The following is a 17,527-nucleotide window of genomic DNA, read 5'->3' on the forward strand; positions in this document are numbered from 1 at the left end:
TTAAGCTTAACCTTGATGTATTTATATGACTTTCTTTGTAGAAGTTTTCTGTATATAATTTGTGACTTGTATATATTTTTTGTACTTTTTTTTTTATCCAGGCCCCAAATTAAAATAAAATTAATGAACGAAAGGGAGGCAGGTGGAATGGTGAAGTCGCATAGATCTCACAGGTAGTGTAGGTGAATGAGCTGCAAGAAATACCTCTGGTTAGTTGGTCATTCAAAGTAATGGACAGTGCAAAAGAGGGGTGAAATAGAGAGTGCAGGCAGGGTGGAGTGGGTGGAGATGAGCAACAAAAAAATAGATGCAAGAGAAGATTTACAAGATGGTAGTGAGACCTGCTATGATGTATGATTTGGAGACTGATACTGACAAAAAGACAGGAGGTCGAGCTGGTGGTGGCAGACCAGGATGGAGACGATTAAATGAGTAACTGTCTGGTAGCTCACCAATCAGCCTGCTTTCACAATTTAAGTTCTAGTTTCAACTTGAGTTTCTGGTCCTTTCTGGCATGTTGAGAGTGACATCTGATTTAAAAGCAGGGAGCAAAAGATACTGAGCAGGATATCAGTCAGCAGTGAAACAATGCCATTTATTTAAGGAACAAAATTATTCATGTGTGTACATGCACAGACTGCATGTGCACATAAATCCACATATGTATATGCCAACTGAAGTGTCTGGTATTAAATTTGTATTTTAATTTTAAAAATGTAATACATACATTCAAAGCATACAAGATATAAAACAATGCAAAGGAAATTATATGGGAAGAAACCTCTCAATAAGTAAATTAGTAAAATAAATAAATTTACTTAAATCAAGCCTTTATATCAGAGAAAGCTCATGAGTGCTTTGGAGATAAACGTTGAGATGGTTTGGACATGTGCAGAGGAGGGATAGTGGGTAAACTGGACATAAGATTATGAAGCTGGAGCTGCCAGGCGGGAGAAAAAAGGGAAGACCATGGAGATGATCCATGCATGCAGTGAAGGAGGACATGCAGGGCTGATGTGACAGAGGAGGATGCTCGAACTTGGGCGGGATGGAAGAATATGATCGGCTGTAGCGACCCCTAAAGGGAAAAGAATGGTAATAGTAAATGGCCTGTATTTGTATAGCGCTTTTATTTAGTCACTATGGACCCCAAAGCGCTTTACACTACATTCAGTCATCCACCCATTCACACACTGGTGATGACAAGCTACATTGTAGCCACAGCCACCCTGGGGCGCACTGACAGAGGCGAGGCTGCCGGACACTGGCACCACCGGGCCCTCTGACCACCACCAGTAGGCAACGGGTGAAGTGTCTTGCCCAAGGACGCCGGGGCTCGAACCTGGCGTTACAAGACGAACTGCCAACTCTTGAGCCACGATCGGAAAACCTGAAAGCGTGTCAGTACGGGGCGATAGCATTAAAATGTGTCTTTCAAATGTGTGAAACAGAAAGGCAGAAAATGCAAATTCATTGTAGTTACCACAGCTAGTAGACTTTTATTTTGAAGGGCAGGAAGCCAGCAGCATGTCAGCTGATACACAGTAACACACACGCCACACACTGTCACAAACCTGGTTACCTGGGTCGTAGGAGCTTGCGTGGCTGGAGAGGGTGAGTAATAACAAGTAATAATAAGTGTTAAAATAAGGTGGAGTAAATAACACTGCGCTATTTGCCGTCCTGTAATCTCCGCTGCTGGAGCCTGTGCCAAAAGACAGGGACAATAAGTCAACTCGCTTGAGGCTAGCTAGCTTTTATCAGGACCCGAGCTGAGGTGTTTTAAGCAGGTAAGGTCATGGCAGCGGTAAAAGGGAGACAGTGATAAACGGATTTAGCGTCATGTCTGTGCCAGATAAAGAACAGATATTTGCCACATGAACCTGGCGTGTTATCACTGTGACATGCCGTGTGTTGCCTCCTATGTCCTCAGGCAGAGGATAAGTCGAACCATGCTGCCTGACAAAGACGGTCCAGGTGTTGGAGGCGGACAGAGCTTTCCTGAGGGTGAAGACCCCTCCGTGTCTCTTTTTAGAGACTACCTCCGGCTCAGAACTGTGCACCCAGAGCCCGACTATGGTGAGAGACTTGTATTACATGAGCTCAGTTCGTGACCTTTAGCGATATGGCGCAATTGAATTTTGGGATGCATTTGTCTTTAATAGACCCCAAACCGGTGCTTGACTAATGATCTTTTTCATGTCTTGTTTCTCTGTGGTTTTCCTTTAAGATTATGTTCGACAAATGCTGTTTCTTTATATAGTATAATAATAAATGTATTGTAAACAGTATCTGTGCTTCCTTTGAGAAACTGTAACAGGGATTTTTTCGTATCAGTGGCATCATTGTCTTTCTTCAAAGAGAAAAAGTAATCAAAGTTCACTTCTTATCTGTGTCAGTTAAACATTAAATGCTCACAGTTATGCATGTAACAGATGTTCTTAAACGCTGAGCTGTTATGTAAAGTTTTCAGTTCAGTGGTTACACCTTGTGCTGAGTCTCAGGAGTAGAAAAAATAAAAGCAACAGCCATGAGGCAAAAAACATGTGACCCTGGGGATGGATCATTTTCCAAACAACTATTTGGAGGCATTACGACCCTGTTTACGGTTGTGAAATGCGTCCCGTGCAGTTAGATCCTTGTTGGAAATATATTTCACCCTGTTTAACAGCAACCATGTTAAACAGGGTTTGTGTTCCAGTTGCTCTGAGAGAGTTAATAATCATAGAAAAAGTGAGAGAGTGTGACTGGCTAGCTAGACTGCTTTTCACATGCACATCTAAGAGTGGCTGAAAATGCAATGATGACAGGAGAAGGCTTGTCAAAGTCCAGCAGCAGGAGCTGTGACTGAGAATTTTCACTCAATTATTAATGCTTGAGTGCGATGTCTTGTTGTTTGTTTATTCTTTCATAGATGCTGCTCTTAGGTTCCTTGACAGAATAGCGGAGGAGCTTGAGCTACCCTTGAAGAAGATCGAGGTGTGTGACATTGATGGCTACGTTCAGAGAGCAGTTGTTTACATGATACAGTGGACATAACATTAATAATAAAAAGATCCTTTTCCTGTCCCTGCTCCTTTTAGGTTTTTCCAGGTAGAGTCATATCCATCATGACATGGGAGGGAACGAATCCCACCTTGAAGTCCATCTTGCTGAATTCCCACACAGATGTTGTACCTGTTTATCAGGTATGACATCGGTCTCACTGTATGGCGCTACAATCCTGTTATCACCTGTAACAGACCTGAAAAAAACAGATTTGATATCAATCTTTTCTCCAGGAACATTGGAAGTACGATGCTTTCAGTGCTTTCAAAGATGCAGAGGGCAACATTTATGCCCGTGGATCACAGGACATGAAATGTGTAACTATACAGTGGGTATAACCTGCCTTGATAACTTGCTTTATTAAACAGGATTTGTGCTCTAGTGTTGTTGTGATGCTCTCTTGTATTTATGTTTCTATGAGAAACACCCGATTTAACACCCGCTCACTCAGCCTGCATACTGTCAGTTCACACTCTCGTCCTTGTTCCTGTCATATATCTGCTGCGTTCACTTTGTTCTGTGTAGGTACATCCAGGCAGTCAGGAGGCTGAAGGCGAGGGGATGGAAACCGACACGCACTCTCCATCTCATGTTTGTTCCTGGTAAGATTTTAATATGCCTCTCCATTCTGTTTTTAAATTGTTTGTAATGTCTTTACATATTGTTAATACAGGCTCATGGGTATTTTTACTTACTGTGACTGATTACTCCTTAATTAGTAATGCTAGGACAGTAAAAACACATACAGTGTGTGACTGATACCATCCTCATTCTCCTGTTGTTGTTAACTGCTTATGATGCAGCTTCAGTAATTCTTTAACAGGGATAAAGACTGATCACAAACTGTAGTCTTGTACTCATTAAACACAAAGGAGATGAGTTTTACCTTTGGTCAGCCAAACACATGTGCTCAATCTAAGATTAACTCTGACCTGTCACTCTGCCAGAGACACCTCAAGATATCATAAAAACAGGAAATGCATATTAAGTGGACTCTTATTAGGGGGTCTGTTAACAGTGTAGATGGGTAGGAAAACACACAGTGTGTTAAACATTATCTCCTAGGTTGTGGAGATGTAAACTTTAACAGCAGGACTTTGTCTATTCACATTTATCCAGTACAGACATGTTAAATATGTGCGTCCAAGTACGCTTTGTTTCCTGCATCTGTTTGTACATGTTGTACGGTATTTATTGTCTGCTTTCCACACAAAGGCTTTGATTCAAGTCTGAATAAATTAAACTGAAACAGCACCCCTTTCAGCAACATTTCTGCACTGTGCCAGCGTGGAGCGGAGGCACTGGCTCCTGGGAGTTTACATTGTTGCCAGCATTGCTCCTCCCAGCTTCGTCCCGAGCAGATGTCTAATCAGCCATAATCATTGAATCCAAGTAATAAGGATGAAGTTTGTTCTCCGAGTCTTGTTAGGTTGTAGTCACTTATTTATTTACTTATTTTTTTAGATGAGGAAGTTGGAGGCTACAAGGGGATGGAGACATTTGTGAAGCAGCCAGAGTTTCACAAGTTAAACATCGGCTTTGCCCTTGATGAAGGTAAAAAAAATAAAGAGATACAGTTAAAGATAAAGCAGCCTTTGTATTCTTTTTCAAAAGTAAATGAATCAAAATCAAAATATTGAACATGCCAAAGTGTATGAGTGAGTTAAAAATACTTGTTATTTATTTAGTTTGAATTATTTCCACAGAAAATCCTTTTACTTTTGAAACAAGATAAAACTGCAGGTATCCATAACAAGAGCACCTAGTAAAACTAAGCTAATGAAGGGAAGAGACTAACAATAAAAACCTACACATTTAAATTTGAGAATTGATCATGCTGTAGTGAAATAAAAGGATTTAGAGAATGTCTTTGTTGTTGGCGGTCTTTACTAGCCTTTCCCTTATTTTCTTTCTTTTTCAAACATTTGATTTTATCTTTTCTCTTTGATGTCATATAGAAGAGTGGTTTAATCCTGAAACCCACTACATTATTTTTAATAAGTTTTTTTTTAATGGGGGAAGATTATAATTCAAATGTATAAATTATAAATCAAATTTGGCATTTACTTATTTTTCTTTCACATATATTAGTAATTTTCTGTCCATATTCTTTTATGTTATACTCTGTGTTCAGACCTTCCCTTATCTTCCCGAACTGATTCAGCCTCAACCTTACACACTTTCTGGAGAAAGGAGAAGTGTTACTCTGGGAGGTTTGGAAGTGTTTATATGGGTGTTTTTTCTTTGTGATCAGCACTAACTGGGCTTCCTGTTTTTCTCTCTCTTAGGATGGGTGAGACCATTAAGTCGGGATTGTAACTTCGTTGTGTTGTTGTGTGATTTTACTTTTTAATTGGTGTCAGTAACATCAGTTCAAAAAGTTCTGAACTTCTTGACTTTTTCACTGGGACCTTTAAAAAAATGAGTAAATGCAGGTCTGAAAATTTCAGGTTATATATGTAAATTGCTTTTTTTTTTTTTTTTACATTATTCATGCCAAAGATAAAAACAAACTTGCCTGCATGGCTGAGTTTATAACAGAGCCAGTGTTTGGTTTGATCAGACGTAAACACAATAAGAGAGAATGCAACAGCAAGCTGATTAACAGCGACTGCTAGATAGAAAAGTGGCCAGCCAGTGATGCTGGCTGACAAATGTGCTTCAAATGATTGTTAATTCCCTTTGTTATAAAACCACAGTAATTAAAAAAAATAGACACAGTTTACAAAGTAAAAAAAAATGTAATAGTTTTTAATCTCTTTTTTTTTTTCATGATAATCTAGAAAGTTTTAGGTTTCAATACAGATAAGAACACTTCCTGAAATATTTTTCGACTAAAAATAGTGAAGATGTTAGACTTTTGCCTCATATGCCTTCATAAATGTCTTCACTGGGTTTAAATTTGACATCCAAACATCAAGAGATTCCAGTGTTTGGTTATGTCTGCTCAGAAATGGGAGTCAGTACATCTTGAACTGGAGTTTCCATGTTCTTGTGCATGAGGTTAGATTCATTGTGATACTAAATTAACTAGTGACTTGCAAGTGTCAATATGAGAGTGCATGATTTTCTGTCTCTGGGGGTGTACCCTGCCTCTTGCCCTGTGGCAGCTGGGATGGGCTTCCGTTCCCATCCTTGTTCCTGAATTGGATGAGTGGAGAAAAATGGATGGATCAAAGTGTATTTGAGTTTTTTCTGCATACTCTGCAGGTTTGGCCAATCCCACTGATGCGTTCACTGTGTTTTATGGGGAAAGGAACCCCTGGTGTAAGTACAAAATACACAGAAATTGAAACCTCAACTTAAATTAGTTTTGAATTACTGGTTAGATGATAAAACGTGTCTTGAATCAAGCAGGATTACCTCTGCTTTCAGGGATTACTGTCCATTGCCCAGGCAGTCCAGGTCATGGGTCTCGGTTTGTGGAGAATACAGCAGCTGAGAAGCTGGTACTTATCTGTACAATGTTACTGGTTAATAAAGCGGTTGAAAACAGGACTAAAGGAAAGTGTCAGTAACAACACTTATCTTTTCACTTTCTTATAGCGCCATGTCATGAACTCCTTCCTGGACTTCAGAGAGAAGGAAAAACACAGGTGAGGAAATTTACACTTTGGTAGTGTAAGCAGGTCCTAGATTTCCTCTATAATAGATCTCTTTGGAGTTAGTTTGAGGTGATAGGTTATCCCAAAACCTGCTCACAAAAGTGTGTAAATCAATTTCAATTGTACAGACGATGGGTTAATTTGCTTGTAGGTCTATTTGCAGCTAATTTGTCCCATAGCAGCATGCTTTAATGAACTGTGTAGACATTAAGAACTTCTAATTTATCTTTACATGTCATAAATGTGAGTAGCCTATATTTATTTATTTAAAAACTTTTTTCTGTTTTTTTTTTTCACACAGTATTCAGGACATTAGATAAATATTTACACTTTTGGATGCCTAGAAATGTATGACATAATTGGGTTGTGGAAATTCAATTGCTCAGTCTCTCATGAACGATTCAACATAACTAAAGGAAAATATTTTAAAAAGGTGTCTTCTGGCACATTACCTCTAAATTCACTGTAACCATTAAAAAACTACAGAAATGGAAGCAATAATGTATTAATTGTCAAATACTGCTCATCAGTTGTCTTTGTGTCCCATAGATAATTGGGAAGAGACCATTAAATAAAATATAAACTTTTATAAAATGCAGTTGTGTTTGATTCAAAGTTGCATTTTGGTCTGTTTTGCATTATTACCTTCTCTCTCCTCAGGCTAAATACCAGTGAGTGTTTTACACTTGGTGACGTCACCACAGTAAATATGACTATGGTCAAAGGGGGCGTGGCCTACAATGTCATCCCGGCTGAAATGGACGTCAGCTTTGACCTAAGAATACCACCTACAGTAAATCTACAGGTGCGTAAGTGGTTTATGTGGTGGTGGTCAGAGGGCCCGGTGGCGCCTGTGTCCGGCAGCCTCGCCTCTGTCAGTGCGCCCCAGGGCAGCTGTGGCTACAATGTAGCTTGCCATCGCCAGTGTGTGAATGTGTGTGTGAATGGGTGAATGACTGAATGTAGTGTAAAGCGCTTTGGGGTCCTATGGACTAGAAAAGCGCTATACAAATGCAGGCCATTTACCATTTACCATTTATGTGTTTGTGTAACTCCTTCGTACAATTATGCACATGGCTGCAAGTGTCATAGTACTCCACATTGACTTTTAAATTACCACTGTACCAGGAGTTTGAGAGACAGATCAAGCAGTGGTGTAAGGAAGCAGGAGAAGATGTCACCTATGATTTTGCTCAGGTCAGTGTGCTTGCTCTCAACTCTAAGACTGCTGTTGGTTTGTTCTGATGGTCAGATGGTCTAAATCAGCTGGTATCTGTTGTAGAAACACATGAACCAGAATATCACATCCACAGATGAGAGTGATCCATGGTGGAATGCCTTCAGTGCTTCCTGCAAAGAAATGTGAGTGGACTAAATCCTTTTTCAAACCTGGAATACATAACGCTGCTGTTTTCACGAGTCTGTGAAAGTGACGACATTTAGCCACAATTCTACTCTGATTTGCATCTGTCACATTAAGATGCCATCAGATTACTACATCACTATTTAACAATATAAACCTGAGGCTACAACCCCACACCCCAACACAAATGACGGCACACATCTGTAAGATCTTTGTCTTAGTAGAATACAAAGCTGACTGCACAAAGCAAAGATGAAAACCAGTACAAAAAAGCGACCGCTGCTGACATGCAGTGCTTATACTATGGTGGGCTAAGGGCTGCAGCAGTGTTTGAGTGATTTTATCTCCACAAGGGTCCAACATTTATTGTGGGCTGTTAAAGTATTGTATTTTGTATTTTTATTGTCTCAGTATATTTATGTTAAGTCTTCTTTTCTCCATGTGAGGGAGTATTGCTTTAATTTTGTTATGCTTGCATAATGACAATAAAGAGTCTTGAATCGTCATTGTAACCAGATGATCAGTGTTTTTTACTTCCCCGTGTCAGTGTTTTGGCTGATAGGTGTGCAGTGTTGTGTAGTGGTCACAGCTTAAACCTTTGTTTTGGCTTCATCTGCAGCTGCTAACTCTGGTGATTCTTCAAATAGTATGTGTTCATCTTACTGTTGAACAATTAATAATTTAAGATTTTAAATAAAAATGATCTGCTGTATTAGTTTATGGCAAAACTGAATTTTATATCCTTGTAATCTGCTTACATAACTTTTTTTTCTTTTTAAAATATCCGCTCTATGAGTCTTCACACATTAGCTGCAAATGTTCACACAACTCTCACAATTTGCTCCTTGTGCTTGGAAAGGTTTGTCACAGATACTTGTGGAGCTGTGAAACACTAGAATTTTCTTTTTCATTTAATATGTTATTCAGGGAGATTTACATATATATGAGTTTTTACTTATGCTTTGCAAGCATTTCCAATATAGGCAGTGACACTTTTTGCACACGTTTAAAAACATCTTATCCATATAGTTTCAGCTAAAAACAGGAGCATACTGTGTAATCAACAGCCACGTCTCATATGATCATCTCCACTCTAGGAATATGACTTTGAAGAAGGAGATCTTTCCTGCTGCCACAGATAGCCGTTTCATCCGTGCGGTGAGTTTAAGAACTGACTTGAATTTGTAAATAGAGGAAATTTTCTTCTGAGAGTCATTTGAGGTTTTTCTTTTATTGACATTACTGGGAGAAATCAGTTCTTGTGTTTTAAATAATGTTTGTTTAATGATCTAGGTGGGCATCCCTGCGATTGGCTTTTCTCCAATGAACCGGACGCCGATCCTGCTGCATGATCACAACGAGTATCTGAACGAGCAAGTCTTCCTGAAAGGCATCAGCGTGTACGAGAGGATCATCCCGGCTCTTGCCAGCGTTGCTGCCCTTCCCAATGAGGCTTAGACATAATTTAATCCTTTCTAAAACATATTTACCAGATTATCTGACTATTTAACTTGAGGAATTATCAAAGATTACCAAAGAGTATATCATTAAACGGAGCACTGAGCCTTTGGTACTGTTTATCTTTTTGATTCTCAGGATGAAGTCACACTAAGCTTTGCTTTACTCAGCACAGCAGCAAGTCTTAGCATCCTTTATGTTAGCGTTGAGATTGAGTGTACCTTTTTTTTGAAGGATTAATGCCTGTTGTGTAAATCAGTTCATTTAAAGAACTCAAGTGAAAGCTGAAGAGGCTTTTGATTGCCAGTTTCTAATTAAACCAAATCTAAAATTTTAGATGACAGAAAATTTTAATTAACCAAAAGTCAAACTGAATAAATGTATTTCTTCACTACTGTCACTGTCCTGTTTTCTGCTACACAAACAGGAGAGACATGCCTGATGCCACGTTAACACTCAGTTTAATTAGACCTATTAATTAGAGGCAGAATTGCTGTTGTTTTATGAAAGAACACTTCTGATTGCCTTTGGGGGAGGCATTTAATCTCCAAACATCTGGTTAAAGGTCCAGCAATAACACTTAAAATAATCACATCAATAAAACACTGAATCCATTTGTAGCCTCAAGATAATCACAAAGTGGACCCCAAACAAAAATCCAGCTTTTCCCCCCCACTTAATTTCACCATTATGTTCCTAAAGGCTGCTTTTTTTTATCACCTGTTAACAGCAAGATGGAGCTAGAGCTCGTATTTCACAAAATGCACAACATGGGTTTGCCTCCTAAAGGAACGCAACACTATAAAATGCAGAAATGTCTCACTGGATTCATCCTCCTAAATTTGGTGATAGTGGACCACAGATAGGTGGCAGTTGCGATAATAGGTAAAATATAAATGTCTGCAGGAAATTTGATTTGGTGCTTTGATTTTTCTTTGGTCCTGATATTTATTCACCCAGTATTATCCTCACCCACCCAAAATATTCCATCAGCATCATTTATGCTTTAGGTGTAGTGCTTACTAGCAAACATTAGCGCTCTAGCAACCTAAAGTAAAATGGTGGCATTACTGTGTTTGTGCTTACGGTGATCTCATTGTGAGCATGTCAGTATGCTGCAATTAGCTTTTATTCCAGAGCCTGAGTGCAGTTTCACAGAAAGTCTGTGGCTAAAAATCATATTTAAAATATCAGACAGATATCTAATGTGTTGGCCAGAGGGAATCACTAAATCAGAATGCATCATTTTAAAATCTGTAAGACAGAAAGGTGTAAAACTGGCCTACAGTTAAAATCTCTGCTCACCCAGCCAGATTAAAATTGTGTTTTTATTTAGCGTGTCCCTTAAATAGAAAGTGATTTTTTTATTCACTTTACTTGGATGGTTAAAAAGGGAAAAACTCTGTAAAGAAGGATGTTATGAAATACAGATGGAATAATGGCAATGAGGAATTAAAAATGTATTTTGATTTTTAATGCTATTTACATGAGGTAAAGGTCGGCCTCATCCACAGTGCAGCTCTCGTTGGTATTGTCGTCTAATTAACAGTGTATGGCTCTCAGAGGGGGACTGGCAGGAAGCGAGTGCAGTCAGTAATTAGTCTTCTCTCTCTCCCCAGGACGTGACAGCAGTATTAGCACATGGGGCCATCAGGGAGCCGAATAAAAGCTGAACCCAGATCCTTCCTCCCAGAGGGGGGGGAAAAGGTGCAGCCATCCTGTCGGGTCAGCTGCCGAGCTTCTGAATGCCGGGCTGTGGGGAAACATAGGTGCTGTTAAACAGTTTGTCAATGACAACTTCGCTGTTTCAGTATTTCAGGAAAGCCTTTATTATATGTGGTACCAGAGTCAGTAATTTGTATACATGTTTTTTCCTTGGAAACGAAAATTGCTCGACAGTTGATCCCCACTTAATTGTGGTCTCTGAGCAGGGTGCCTACCCACATGGGGAGATTTTACCTGATTCACAAGGTCTGTGCACACACCCTACTGTGGCGTTTCCAGGATTATGATCATAATTCATGAACAGCTCTCAAAGACCTTTTACAATTAATGGACCAAGTAAAGCCTGAAGATTTATAGAAATAAAATCGTAAACAAGAACTGAGAGGCAGTCTGAAAAACATTTTCTCTATCAGTATCCGTAAAGTAGCTTTGGTGTACATATAGCAAGGCTGTAATGAGTTTCACTTCCATGGTTTTCTTGCTTCTGGGGAGAGCTGTTAATACTCGCAGATGCTGCAGTGTATGAAGGGCTATATGCACAGTGTAAATCACACAGCTGAATGGCTCTGCTGCTCCACTGCAGTGCAACTACAGCTGTCCTTTGGTGGTAAATACATCCAAACCCTTTTGTAATCGAAGGAGCTAACTCTCTCAGGGCTTGTAGTTCAACAGCCACTGCGATCATCTGTTTTTTTTTTAATTGTTTTTACTCAGATAAGGAAATTTATCTACAAAAATCCAAATCTGTGTTTTGAAGGTAGTTAATTTAGTAGTTTTCCAAAAAACATTTTTCTTGTATAGGCCTTGGCTGAAGAAAGAAGCTCCATATTTAAGCTATTTAAGTATAGAAATCTCTCTTTTTTTTAAAAGAGAGATTTCTATTCTTAAATAGGCCATAAAAGAATAACAGTTATTTGATATAATATATTTGAGACCCATGTCCGCACATCTGCTTTTTAACTTCTTAGTTTCTACACATTCTCTGTCTCACCGCACATTTTGATGCTTAATTCATTTCCCTGCATTTTAAAATCTCCTTTTCTTATATAGAGCATGTCCAAATGCCTGGCTGATACAGTATATGTTACATCATTTTGTAGTCTACCATTGCCAGACTTATTCTGGGCTGTGTTCCTGTGCATCTGACAGATTGCATGAAAATGGGATGAGCTTAAGTACTGTCTCTGACTTTGACTTTAACTTATCACCTAAATCATAAGGAAGTGATCTCTTGGTTTGAGCACACGTGACGGGCATGAAAGAGCACGGAGACACCGTGGCAAATGTCTACGCTACCTGCAACATCATATGTGAAAAGGAACAGGCACCAGTGGCAGAAACTAATTTTGGTGTTCTCTGGAGAAAGGGATGTCAAAACAGGTCTCACTAAAGGACCCTCATGCAGTTTGGTTCTGACAGTTTGGACAGAAATATACACATGAGTATCCTGCAGGAGGTCATTATGTTGGGTTCTTGCAGTCCCCTTCCTGATCCTCTTCACACAAAGAAGCAGATACTAGTCCTGCTGCTGATGCCCTTCTACAGCCTTGTCCAGTTGTCCTTGTGCAGTGGCCCATCTCCTGATAACACCTCCACACTCTTGAGACTGTGCTGGGGGAGAGAGCAAATCTTCATGTGATGGCAGGTGTGGAGGAGCTGGACTATGTGTCCAACATGAGTGTGCTGCAGGTACTGTCTCAGCAGTGAGAAGAACACTAGCTATAGAAAAGTCATTCAGGTGGGATACAGAGAGAGCAGAGCTGGTCTGTGAAAACTATTCCTTTTTGGGAGTTGTCTTGTTGTTGACTTCCCAGTGTACCTGCTGTCACCTTCTTAGAGAGAGTTCTCAATTTAGCACCATATGTGTTCACTGCATGCGTAAAGTGTAGAGCTTGTCACAAAAACTGGCTTGCAGGCCGCTGTTCATGACTCTACTGCGTTATGTGTGCCTAATGCCTGATGCCTTTAAGTTCCCATTTAGCACAGTGTTTACATCAGTGTCAGCTTTAACATTAATTTGTCACAGTACGCGTTTCAAACTGTCATAGCAGAAAATCAGAGGTGTAATTAATAACATAAATAGTGATTTTATTAAATTTTATGACTCAGTTCCATTCCGGCTCTTTTTTATGGCAATGTGTGAATGGAGAGAAGGCATCGGTAATATTATTGGTTACACGCTAATTACCACAGCATGGTGTATTATAAGGTCCAAGGACTGTAAATACAGAGGAGTGGATTAATTGGAAGAATAGATCAAATATATGTCTTTATCCAATCACGTTACATATAAAAAATAAATAAATAAAAGAACTATACCCACCTATCCTTGGGTAATAAGAAAGTTCAGTCCTGGTCCTTGCATTTCAAGCTGCTAGCTGCTTTCAACAAGATGTCCAAATCCTCAGTGGAAGGAGTGTGTTTCTATTTCTGCACGATGGCTTTCTCAGAGGCAATTATGACTCTTGTCATAGTCCATTTCTTTGCAAATTACTCACAAATTCCATCCTTCTCATCAAGTTTCTCATTAAGAAAATCTCCTGTTAAATTTCATATTACATAAAAGACATAAACCCTTAGTACAGTTAGGATATTCCAGATCAGCTCCCCCAGTGACAGAGTTCCTCGTTGATGTGAGTCTTCCACTTCATGTTGTAATTCCTCCAAAAAGGAATTATCTCCACTCCCACGTCTCATATGGGTGTGGTTTGTTTCACACCCACACACAAAAATGATGGGGGGAGGTTTTTTTCTTTTTAATATGGCTAATAAAATCAAATCAAATGGTCATCTGTGTAAATAATTGTTATGCCTGGATTGATTTAAAAACCAAAACAAATACTGACTGAATTGTCTTGCTCAACTAATGAGCCGCCCTGCGTGGCTGCCACCAGAGCCAACACAAATGAGGGTTACTCATGTCCAGGCATCCAATCTGATTCTGAACTTTTCATCCCAGAAAATCACCCTAAGCTGTTCCTTGATTAAAATTCTGTTAAAGGTCAAGTACCAACAAAAACAAGAACTACAATGTGGGTCTATCTATGATGGACAGGATGCACAGCATACAGACACCAAGAACACAGCAAAGCTCTGCCCTTTATGTTTAAAGGCTTTCATGAACAAGCTATTTGTTCAGTGGGGATGTTTCAGTGAGACTTTTCAAAGAAGTAACCAGAACTCTCAGCGAGCACAACCACACCCAACTCAATGGCTACACTAAAACTTGCTTGCATGCTTTATAATGTTTTTATTACAAAATGCTGACATCAGCCTGTTTTTAATACACTGTGATGGCGTCGTTGTGATGTTGTATTGAAGGTGTGTTGTACAGCTCTCTACACGCTTCTTCATATGATATGTTACTTCATATGATTTCATGAAAGTTTTTTACAAGTCAGTTTTGACCATGGCTGATGATAATAGAGGTCAAGGTCTTAGCCAATGCCAGCCTAGGTACTCATGTCCCCCAAGGCTTAGTATATTGCTGTAAAGTTTTAAAGATGTGAAGTTTAAATATGAAGTTTTACTGATTTTCGTATTTACTGTGACCTTGACCTTGACGCAGTTTTCACCTAAATTAAATCCGCTCCAACTGTTATTAGTATCTACCGTCATACAAAATTTAAAAATGATAGTTCGAATGAGACTGTATTCTAAACAATACTTTAATGAGTTCATTCTAAAAAGTTCCTGGAAATTCAAAAAACAGCCCCAAGCATCCTTAATTTACCCTGTAGTGCCACTGTTTTTTGCATCTCTTCCAGTGTATAACACTTCAGTAGTCCTTACTAGATAAAGATTGGCTCGTGTACAAAAAGCTTGTAGCAACAGAACATCCACAGATACTCTCCTCTCCAAAACACACTGTACAAAAAATAAAAACCAACAAGGAAGTATTGAGATTATCTTCTTTTAAACCTAAGTTTTTACTCTCACGTGGGTAAATTCCTTCTTCTTTCGGCTGCTCCATTTATGGGGTGCCACAGCAGGTCATCTGCCTCGATGTCATCCTCCTCTGTCACGCCAGCCCTCTGAATGTCCTCCTTCAGTACACCCATGAATCTTCTCTGTGGTCACATGTCCAAACCATCTCAAACTCGCCTCTCTAACCTTTCTAACATCCTCTGATGTACCCATTTTACTTCTGTCCATCCTGGTAATTCCCTATGAAACTGGAGCATCTTCAACACTCTTACTTCCAGCTCGACTTCCTGTATTTTTGTCAGCGCCACTGTCACATGCAGGTCTCACTACCATCTTGTAAACCTTTCTTTTCCATCTTGTTGCTATTCTTCTGTCACAAATTAACCCTGACACTCCCCTCATTCTACCCTGGCTCTACTTTCTTCTTCACCTCTGTTGTGCACTGTCTGCTGCTCTGGATGGCATTTAAACTCACCTTCATTCCGCTGCTCTTGCAGAGGTAGGTAGCAGGCAATGTTTCAGGATGCTGTACAGTTGATATATGAAGGAAAATTAACACAAAGGCAAATATTAGATGAGATCCGTTTAGCAGATATTTAAAACTAAATGATTAATCCCCACTTTTAACTTCTAACACCTTCAGCATTAACATGTCCCACTTTGCAACAACCCATATATACTCTTTGTCTTTTATTTCAATTTTGTGGGACATGGTCACACTATAAAATGATCACAGATGGTTTTATAGTGTGATATTTAAAAAGAGTGGTTGAATTTTCTCACAATTTTAATGGTTACATTAAAAAGTAAACAGCAGCTAAATTAAATGAATGATCAAACATAACCCCACTTTTTTTAATCTAGTCATGCGTGACCATGACTGGGTCTCCTGTGGACTGGGGCCCAGTTGGTAAACTGGACCCCGGGGGAGTGAAACGGGAGTTAGAAGCGTCTTGATTTTTTTACATTCAGGGACCCTTCAGTACCTGAAGTGTTGCGTCTTCCTCTAAATAGAAAAACTAAATTTATGGCAGTGACAAATCCCACGTGGCTCCTCAGAGATAAATAAAGCCAAACTAGATTCTTCTCCTGCTTCTCTGTTGCCTGGTGAGCGTGAGCGCGCACGGATCCACGGGCTGCTGATGAGAGAGAGAGAAAGAGAGAGCGGGCGTGGACGCGCCGGCCTGTGTGTGATTGTGGTGTTAGTGCTCGTGGTGGTGTGTATGTGTGTGGGAGCAGGAGGGGAGACTCTGCAGTGTCTTGGCAGCTGCATTAGTGCATCTCCCACCGTCCGCGATGCCTTCACGGCCAATGCCTGCCTCCTCCGCGTCCACTTGACGAGAGAAACCGAGATGAAGTCGTCGGGAAACTGAGCCTGACGTTCACACATTGCTCGCTGTATGCCCCGGAGACAGTCCGGAGCGCTTCATTCACGCAACGAGAGCCCGTGACGAGAATTTTTAATGGAAAATGGCGATAGGCGAAAGGTCTTGCAGCATCGTCTGCTTGCTATCTATCCAGATTATCTTCATTTTCAGCGCATCGTGGCCTGGAGCGCAGGGTCTCTTCCCCCAGCAATACACGTAAGTAACCCTCAGTGAAAACGCAGCCGGGCTCCGATGAGACACAACTTTGGGCTTGACCACTTCGCTTTGCCACCAGGAGATACTCCAGTCACCCTGCATGCTTTATCTTCTGCTGTTATGTAATTTGACAGGGTTGGCGATTACATCAATGTAAAGGCAGGTTATTTAAAGAGCTGGAAGGTGTAGTCCACGCTATGATATATAGGGGTATATAGGTATATTTGTAGGGTTAAATGAGCAATCATATTTCAGTGTTCCTCCCAAGCAGAAGACCCCATACTGTAAGTGTTTGTACATCAAGTTAGGCAGAATTAGGAGCATCTGGCAAATGATTAATCCTCCCTATTACCATATGATGAGTTAGAGCCTTCATCTGATGTTCTGCACAAATAGGATCTGAGGGTTTTACCCAATGGACGACAGTGAATATTAACTTTGACTTTCTCAAAAACCTGTTTAAAAACAAAAAACAAACAAAAAATTAAAACTGCAAGGACGTACAGGGAAGTTTAAGGTGAGCTAGACTGTGGCTTTAATTAGTTGAGCTATTTGGAGAATTTCTATTTGACATGCAACATTAAGTCTGTGCAGTCATAAAACTGGTAAGGCTCTTTTCCTTGTTTCCCCTGTTGTTCTTGTGCTCCACTAAGTGCTAGATCTTTCCATGATGGCTTGAAAAAAAAAATCATCAAACAGTCCTATCATTTCCTACAACCTCTTGAGGAAACCACACTGTGCACTGTACAACACAAGTACTCAAAGCTCAGGAGTAGCCTACTAGTACCATGCCTACTATCTAGCACAGCAGAAGAAAG

The 17,527-nt window shown here is 39.9% G+C and overlaps 2 protein-coding genes and 1 long non-coding RNA gene across 3 annotated transcripts in view; 2 read left to right on the top strand and 1 right to left on the bottom strand.

Moving 5' to 3' along the window:
* Window positions 1-1,458: 1,458 nt before the first annotated feature.
* LOC147330754 (aminoacylase-1A-like) lies at window positions 1,459-9,869 on the top strand. The gene is made up of 15 exons (XM_086292550.1): window positions 1,459-1,614; window positions 1,934-2,079; window positions 2,915-2,979; window positions 3,084-3,188; window positions 3,282-3,376; window positions 3,574-3,650; window positions 4,513-4,602; window positions 6,259-6,315; window positions 6,424-6,497; window positions 6,595-6,644; window positions 7,314-7,458; window positions 7,782-7,850; window positions 7,936-8,015; window positions 9,114-9,174; window positions 9,310-9,869. Exons 2-15 carry the CDS (start codon window positions 1,953-1,955, stop codon window positions 9,472-9,474), a joined length of 1,260 nt encoding a protein of 419 aa, XP_086148676.1. The 5' UTR covers window positions 1,459-1,614; window positions 1,934-1,952; the 3' UTR covers window positions 9,475-9,869.
* Window positions 9,870-10,009: 140 nt separating this feature from the next.
* Window positions 10,010-16,811, bottom strand: LOC147330755 (uncharacterized). The gene is made up of 3 exons (XR_015129108.1): window positions 16,113-16,811; window positions 15,602-15,652; window positions 10,010-11,227 (listed from the first exon to the last, which is right to left on the bottom strand). It is a non-coding gene; the product is annotated as an uncharacterized LOC147330755 (long non-coding RNA).
* Window positions 16,267-17,527, top strand: part of cacna2d2b (calcium channel, voltage-dependent, alpha 2/delta subunit 2b) — a 42,813-nt gene continuing 41,552 nt past the window's right edge. Inside the window, exon 1 of the mRNA XM_086292549.1 lies at window positions 16,267-16,709. Within this exon, the coding sequence (XP_086148675.1) occupies window positions 16,597-16,709 (113 nt within the window). The 5' untranslated portion in view covers window positions 16,267-16,596. The remainder of the gene's footprint in view (window positions 16,710-17,527) is intronic.

This window comes from Aulonocara sp. 'chitande type north' Nkhata Bay, linkage group LG5 (assembly GCF_057382095.1).
Source record: "Aulonocara sp. 'chitande type north' Nkhata Bay isolate Kocher_YH1m ecotype deep benthic linkage group LG5, A_spYH_male_GT1.1, whole genome shotgun sequence".
In the NCBI taxonomy this organism is placed as follows: domain Eukaryota; kingdom Metazoa; phylum Chordata; class Actinopteri; order Cichliformes; family Cichlidae; genus Aulonocara; species Aulonocara sp. 'chitande type north' Nkhata Bay.

Bases quoted from the DNA above. Each gene is read 5' to 3' on its own strand.
- LOC147330754 (XM_086292550.1), top strand. From the start codon at position 1,953: ATGCTGCCTGACAAAGACGGTCCAGGTGTTGGAGGCGGACAGAGCTTT. The intron at 4,603-6,258 runs GTAAAAAAAATA...CATACTCTGCAG, and splicing joins CGGCTTTGCCCTTGATGAAG to GTTTGGCCAATCCCACTGAT. The intron at 6,645-7,313 runs GTGAGGAAATTT...CTCTCTCCTCAG, and splicing joins AGAGAGAAGGAAAAACACAG to GCTAAATACCAGTGAGTGTT.